At 21.9% G+C, this 8550-nt stretch overlaps 1 protein-coding gene across 1 annotated transcript; it reads left to right on the forward strand.

The window, feature by feature from the left end:
• Positions 1 to 247: 247 nt before the first annotated feature.
• On the forward strand, positions 248 to 1968 carry LOC128857790 (uncharacterized). Its single transcript, XM_054093551.1, has 2 exons — positions 248 to 1049; positions 1107 to 1968. Exons 1-2 carry the CDS (start codon positions 980 to 982, stop codon positions 1844 to 1846), a joined length of 810 nt encoding a protein of 269 aa, XP_053949526.1. The 5' UTR covers positions 248 to 979; the 3' UTR covers positions 1847 to 1968.
• Positions 1969 to 8550: the final 6582 nt, after the last annotated feature.

The following is an 8550-nucleotide window of genomic DNA, read 5'->3' on the forward strand; positions in this document are numbered from 1 at the left end:
TTTGTGGACAGCAACGAGACGAGCGCCACAATTTGGAGGATCAGCTCAGCAAAACACCGAATAAAGGGTGTAAGAGGCAATCTACTCGGAACGTGCTAATGCTTGGCGAAATGAAGAGGCTTAATGATGCTTAAGATTTTACCGCATTTTCTCTGCATTTAGCGCCACACAAGAGAGAAAAATCAGTACCACGTTTTTTGCTCGATTAATGCAAATAAAATGACAGTAGTATGTATATCCCAGGGTACAAGACAATATCAAAAATGTTAAAATTTTAACATTTTTATCATTTTAACTCAAAAATTTAACATTTTTACCATTTAACTCATTTTTTTAACTTACAGTTACTCAAAATTTTAACATTTTTTAACATTTAACTCATTTTTTTAGCTTATATTATCTCACAAAATAAACGTTTAAATTTTGATGTGGGTCGAAGAGTCCAACCCTAAATTATTGTTACTCGTAGTTAATATTTTTAAGATATTAAAGATATCTATTTTTGATGTACTAGTAATCAATATTTAGGTTGGTACAGTTAAAATTTTGTGTTGGGTCGATGTCTATTAAGTGAAAAAATGTTAAAATATTGATTACAAAATATTTAAAGTAATCTATTCAAAAAAAAAAACAAAAAAGGATACATTTATTTTTTAAAGTACCTTTCAAAAAAAACGACGAACTCCTCAAAACAAGAGTCTTTGAGTCAGATTTGAACTTGCAACAAAATTATTGTTATAATTCCAACTGCTTAACCAACTCATCTAAACATCATATTCTGAAGTAATGTAATTACAGCTGAGTAGTATGCAAAGCAAGCAATGCTGATCTTATCAACATTGCTCACAATCTATAAATAGAATAAGCATAAGCACAAACCAAAAAAAAATGAAATACTGTTGAATACGAGTCACAAACTGCAAGATAAGCATAATATTTGATAAGCTTTTATACATCAACACATGGTTACAAGTGCAGTATGTATTTAGCGTTAGAAGAGGGTGGACGCAAAAAAAAAACAAAACAAAAAGATTTTATAACTATGGCTGGTAAGTTTTTTTTTTTGTAATTTTTTAAGTTTTTATTAATTTATTTATTTGTTTCAGAAGAAAGTATGGATTTCGATGAAAGCAAGGATGGATTTGATGAAGAAGGGGAAAAATTTTTTAAAGATCTTGAAACCTTCACCAGTTTTTGTATAGAAAAACGTATTTCTTCTTTTAATCAACTAAAAGAAAAATATATATTTGAAGGCAATGGCCTAAAATTAAAAAATGAAAAATATAAAAATTTTTTGGATAATATGTTTATGGATAAAAAAGATAAAAAAAATTATAAGAAAGATAAAAGAGAATTTGATTTCATCGATTTAAAAGAATTATTGGAATCAAAACGTGTAAACCAATCTAAACCAGTTGGTTTAGATTTTAAAATTGATAATGAATTTATACAAAATTTACAAAAAGATAGTATTGATGATAATATTACAAAATTATATAAAATTAATAAATTATTATTACAAAATAAGAAAAATACTTTTTATATAAATTGTACAATAGGATTAATTTTAGAAGAATATGCAAGAAAATTGCAATTAGAAAAAGGTTATAAAAAAATTGGTGTAAAATGTAAATATACAACTATGAAAGATATATATAAAAAATTTAAGATAAGCGAAAGCTATGCTTGTAAATTACGTTATATAGGCTTTTTGGTAACACAATACCAAAAATTGCAAAATTTAGATATAACCATTGATGGATTATATAAATATAGAAAAATATTAGATATAGTTTTTGATGAAAAAAATGAAAAATATAAAGATTTCCAAAATAACTGGATATAATAAAAAATAAAAATCTTATTCAAACAAAAATTCAAACATTTTTTTATATTGTAAAGAAAAATTCAAACATTTTTTTATATCTACCATCATTTGTTTCTTGTTCTTTATCTATTACTAAAAATCCAAACTGTTCTTTCCAACATTGAATACACATATTTTTTAAAATATCATAATCAATATCATTACAATGATCATTAAATATGTGTTTCAGATTAGTCTTATCTTGTTTAAATAAAATTATATAGTTTGCATTATCTCTTATCAATTGTTTAGGTATTTTTGAATATGTTTGACATAAATAAAAACAAGAAATGTTATTGTGTCTACCATAAGCAAAATAATTGGCAATATTATCTTGTTGTTCTGTAGAGATATCGTCAAATATTATTACAGAATATGGTTTAATATTTTCAGGTGTTGGTAGAGATTGAATTGATAAACATTTTATATCTTTAGATTCCAAATCATTTTTAACACACAATTTATTGAATTGAATTATCATATCTTCTAAAAATTTATATTTTTCTTGATAGCAAGTTTTTGAACAAATTATTATATCAGAATAATAAATCTTTGATAATATATTTAATAATACATTTGTTTTTCCGCAATTACTTGGTCCACAAATAATTGCTCTAATAATATTCGGAAATATTTCATTTAATCTTTTTATTGGTTTATGAGTATCAAAATTTTGAATAGTTAATTTAATTTTATTATCTAATTTAGTAACTTTTAAATGACCATCCATAATTTAGAATTTTAGACAAATTTTTTTAATCTATTAATATAATTAATTACATATTTATTTCAATTAATTTTTAGTTAATTTAAATTTTATAAAAATTAAAAAAAAACAAGTCAAACATGCATTACTTGATTTGTTAGTGGATTATATGAATAACTATCATCACTAATAATTAAACAGTGAATGACTGTATTTGATGGAAAATCTTCTGTCCATTTAAATTCAATTTTAATATCAATAGCAGCCTCTTTAATTACCTCATTCTGTTTAGATGTATCAATGCATATTATTGGATATTCTTTTAAAAATGTATCACAATTAACTATTGGTAAATTATTTATACTAGAACCATAATATGAATTTTTAAAATCTAGAAACATATTATATAATGTATCAAATTTATTTTGATTAATAGATAGTTGCATATCATAGTTTGGATATCTATTTGTATTTAATTTAACTACAACATTTTCTAAATTACAATGGTCAAATTTACTATTGTCTTCATAATTATTCTGATTTCTTGATGTTTGAAATGCAATAAGAAAATATCTAGGTTTAGCACTAGATGATGTTATATTCCAGGTATAAGTCTTTACAGCTGGAATTGCAGTAGTACAATAGTATCTCCAATTTCTAAAATACATTTGAAAGTTTGTATTATTTGAAATTTTTTTATTAATTTCATGATCAACTTCAACTGAAAATTTAACATGAGGCATTCTCCATATAATTTGATTAATATCAATAGAAAAAGTATGATCACTTAAACTATTATCAATAATTAAACAATTTGTATCATCATTTGATCTTATTAATTCTAATTTTTGATTAATTCTAAAAATGAAATTTTTGTAATCATCAAAAAACCCAATTAATATACATAATGGAATGCTAACAGAAAAATAACCTTTCTTATTACAAACACTACCTTTATTTACAATTTGCCAACCAGCATTATTTAATGATAAATCATTAGAAAATGATGCTAAGCCTTTAATTGTTGTTGTTATTCCAGGATTTTCAATTTTATCAATTTCAACTGAATTAATAAAATATGTAATTTTACTAAACAGATTTATTATACCATTATTCACAAAATTTATTTTATCAGGATTAAGTTTATCTAATATTTTACCATCTTTATCTTTAGCAATAATTTGACCTCTAATATTAAGTAAACTTTTTGATGGTAACGTTTTAATGTCTTGATTATTAATATTTATTTCTATTGGTCTTCCATATTCATTTAATAGTGTAGAATTAGATGGCAAATGTTCATAAAAGTCATAAGATTCGATACCTTTTTCTTCTTTCATTTATTTAACTAAAAAATATTATTAAAAATTTACTAATATGTTTTGACTAGGTCGAAACCTATGTTTAAAATAATTGTAGTCTTGTATTTAATTGTCTTATCAAATTATAAAAAAACATTATTAATAGAATAATAATTAGTACCATTGAAATGTATTCATTTTGCATTATTTTATCTATTCCATTTGAAATAATAAAATCTATTTTTGATAATTGATTATTTTTATCAAAATTGTTTTTACAATTATTCATTTAATGCAATAGAAAAAATCCTAAATATTTTTAATATTTTTTTTTTTTGTTAATCTTTTTACATTCATTTTCAATTACCTTTTTTTGTATATCTAAATATATTGCATAAAATATAAGAATTGCAATTACAATAAAAATTACAATAGAAATTAATTTTAATAAAGACGGATCCATTATGACACATCTACATCCTCCATTATATTTATTATTAGCATCAATTATGTATAACTGTGATATACAATCATTTTGATATGGAATAATATTAACACAAGTATTCATTTATTAACAATATTTTTTTTTTTATTTCATTTTACTTACACTTTTCAATAAATCATTGAGTTTTTGTGTTGTAATTTTTTTATTTACTAGTCCAATCTTCATTGTTTTAGATTCTTCAATAGCTTTTTGTCTTTTAATAAAATTGTTCTTATATTTTTCAGCTAATGCAGCGTTTTTATTTTCAATGCTATTTATAAGGTTATTATGTTCTGATTCAAGAATATCATAATTTACTTGTAACTCATACATATCATCATTTAATTTGCCAATAATTTCTTCATAACTCATTAAACTAAATTCTAATATAGCTTTCTCATTTAATAATTCATTTACTAATATTTTATTTGATTCTGAATGTAATTCAATATTATAATCTTTAATATTTTTAACACTTTTCATAATACAAACAGCATATTCATGCCATACATGATCATTATTTTTAAGTGCATCATTTAAACATTGAACAAAACCACTTCTATTATTAAACTGAGATTTATGTTGCCTAATAAATTCTTGTGTTTGTTTAACCTCTTTTTCTATTTCTTCTTTATTTAATAGTTTTATACTAGATCCTCTTAATTTCAAGATAGGCACATCAGTATTTGTTTTAAATTCTTCAATTGTATGTATATTCGACATTTATTATAATAAAAATTTTTAATATTTTTTTATATTGAAACACTAAGAAAAATATAATTATTTTAAAAAATTTTTTTATAAATAAATTAAAATTAATAAAATGTATAAGAATATAACTAATTTATACAATCGTCCAAGCCCTTCTACTAGAACTGTTTCACCACTTGTATCACTACAAGGGAAAACAAAAAGTTTTAGAAATTCAAAAAATATTCATATTCCAAAAAATGCTAAAGAACTTAAACAAATTAGAGAAAGAAATTTAGCTATTAATTATTTAGAACAAGCTAGTACTTTAAAATTAACTAAAGTAAAATTTTGCGAACAAAATCATATTTCACGCGATTCTCTTAATAATGGACTTAAATTACTTGGTATTGAAATTATTGGCAAAAACACTAAAAATGAAGACAATTCTCGACAATTCTCGACAAAAGAAGACAATTCTCGACAATTCTCGACAAATGAATACAATTCTCGACAGACTAAATCAAATAGTTTAACAGAGGAACTTTTAAAGAATGTAACTAAAATAAATAAGAAAAATAAAAACGAATTGTCTAATATTAATAAAAAAGTTGATGATGATATTTCAAGTTTACCTTCAGTTCATGATTAATAATTATCCAAATAAATAAATAAATACATCACATTTTCTATTATAATAAATGGTGCGATATTATGGTAGTGGTATTATAAATAATCTTATAAATAATCTTCCATTTGAATTACATTCTCCAGGATATAATTATTTAGGACCTGGTACTAATCTTGAATTAAAACTTGAAAAAGATATACATCCAATTAATAAATTAGATGAAGCAGCTAAAGAACATGATATTGCATATTCTAAAAGTAACGATATAAAGAAAAGACATGAAGCTGATAAAATTTTAGAAGATAAAGCATGGTCAAGAGTTTCAGCAAAAGATGCTAGTTTATCAGAAAAAGTAAATGCATATTTAACTACTAATGCTATGAAATTTAAAAGAAAAATGGGTATGGGTTTAACAACTCACAATTCATTAACTGAAGAATTGATAAATGTTGACTCTGTTAACGGTTCACAAAGTGAACATAATACAAATGAAAATGAAATTAATTTTATTCCAAAATGTGGACGATATATTAAATATCCAATATCTCTAAATGAGGATCAACAAAAACAAGTTTATGATGCTATGAAAAATAAAACAGATATTACTATAAAATTAGAACCAATTCAATTACAAAGAACTAAAGAAAGTGTAATGAATGAAACATATTTACCATTAACTAGAAAACAAATTAATTCAATAAAAAAACATTTAGATAATAATAAAACTACTTTTAAAATTTTTATATTAAAATTATCTATGTCTCAGTTACAAAGTTTTAATAATGAAAAAATTGGCGGATTTTTACCAGCACTATTACCACTTATTCCAGCAATAGGAGCTGCAGTTACTGCAGGAACAACATTATATAGAGCATATAATGATAAAAAAACTAACGATAAATTATTAGAAGAAAAAATACGTCATAATAAAGCATTAGAAGAAAAAAATATAAAATCTGGTAATGGTATGTTACTTAAAAAATCTGGTAATGGTATGTTACTTAAAAAAAATTTGATTTTGAATTAATTCCAATTAAACCATTAAGTAATTATGATTTAAAAAAATATGCTAGAAAATTTAATATAGCAAATTTTAGGGGTGTATTCATGAAAGATAGATTACCAGAAAAGATAAAAGATAAAGAATGTGGAATAATAAATTTAGATAATAATGATGGTAATGGTACACACTGGGTAGCATATAAAAAATATAATAATCATATTTTTTACTATGATTCCTTTGCTATAAATAAATTACCAATATTAATAGAAAAATATTTCAAAACTAATGAAAATACTGTAATTTTTAATAATAATATTGATCAAGAAATAAATGAAATAATTTGTGGTCATCTATGTTTAAAATTTTTACTTAATTAAATAATGCCGACTATATCATTAGATGGAAATACTTCAATAATTTCATGTAATTTTGATGAACCAATAATTTTAGATAATAAACATATTTCAACAGAGTCAAATGAAGTTAAACATGATTTTGAAATGTGTTTGCTTAATTTTTCTACTTATAATTCTATACCGAACATATCTGAAAAATTAAAAAATAATATTTTACATTATGTTGACTCTGTCATTGGTTCACAAAGTGAACATATTTTCGAAGGAAATGATTCACAAGATAATTTACATACAATTAACAGTGTTAACAAAAAAATTACATTTCCAACTGGTTCATATGAAATAAATGATATAAACAATTTTATAAAAGAGAAAATAAAGGGTATTACTATTAAACCAAATATGACAACATTAAAAGTTGAAATTAAAAGTAATTATATTATTGATTTTACACAAAAAAATTCCATAGCTTCATTACTAGGATTTAGTGAACAAATTATTCAACCTAATACATTAGTATCATCTGATTTACCAGTAAATATTATGAATGTTAATTCTATTAGAATAAAATGTAATATTGTAGGAGGTAGTTATGAAAATAATAAACAAACAAATATTATTCATGAATTTTTTATTAATGATAAACCTGGTGAAAAAATAAATGAAATACCTAAAAATTTAATATACTATCCAGTAAATACAAATACTATTAGAAATATAACTATTTATATTGTTGATCAGGATAATAATTTAATTGATTTTAGAAAAGAAAAAATTAGTATAAGATTAAATATTAGAAATGTAAATTGATATAAAATTTAAAAAAAATATTTGTTAATAAATTGGAAACAATGGGTGAAATAATACAACAACAACAAAGATTATATCATAAAATAGTAAATGGTGAAAAAATATGTTTATCTATTATAAATAGTAAAAAAATATGTTTTTCATGTTTGGAAGAAACAAATATTTCTAATTTGAATAAGGGGTATTGTAAAAAATGTTACAATCAAAAATTTGCATATCGTAACACATTACCAAGTAGAAATAAAAAAATAGAGTGTGAATGTGGTGTAAATTATACTTTATCAAATAAACAACGTCATTTTAAATCTCAATTTCATATTAAATTTATTAATAATAAAGAAAATAATGAAAAAATTAATGATAAAAATTAATATCCAATTAAGTTTAATAAAATTAATTGGTATTTACATCACACTTTAAAGTATTATAATTTTATATTGTATAAAGACGAGAAGTTAATTTATTTAAAAAAAATGTTTCTATATAAATAAGGAAAAATTAAGTAAAAATATCAACCAAATAAAAATGAATCCATTTAATATTAAAGAATTGAAATCTAAAAATTTAAAAAATTTAAAAAAATATATTAGAGCAAATAAACATATTTTTCAATTGCCAAAATATTGGTACAATAAAAATAAAAATAGTTTATTAAACATAATAAGTGTTTTAATAGAAAAGCATAATAATGATGTTATTCAA

Source organism: Anastrepha ludens, chromosome 2 (assembly GCF_028408465.1).
Source record: "Anastrepha ludens isolate Willacy chromosome 2, idAnaLude1.1, whole genome shotgun sequence".
NCBI classification, from domain to species: domain Eukaryota; kingdom Metazoa; phylum Arthropoda; class Insecta; order Diptera; family Tephritidae; genus Anastrepha; species Anastrepha ludens.

Excerpts from the sequence above, each read along its gene's own strand:
- LOC128857790 (XM_054093551.1), top strand. The coding sequence starts at position 980 with ATGTATTTAGCGTTAGAAGAGGGTGGACGCAAAAAAAAAACAAAACAA. Across the intron at positions 1,050-1,106 it reads AGATTTTATAACTATGGCTG|AAGAAAGTATGGATTTCGAT; the intron begins GTAAGTTTTTTT and ends TATTTGTTTCAG.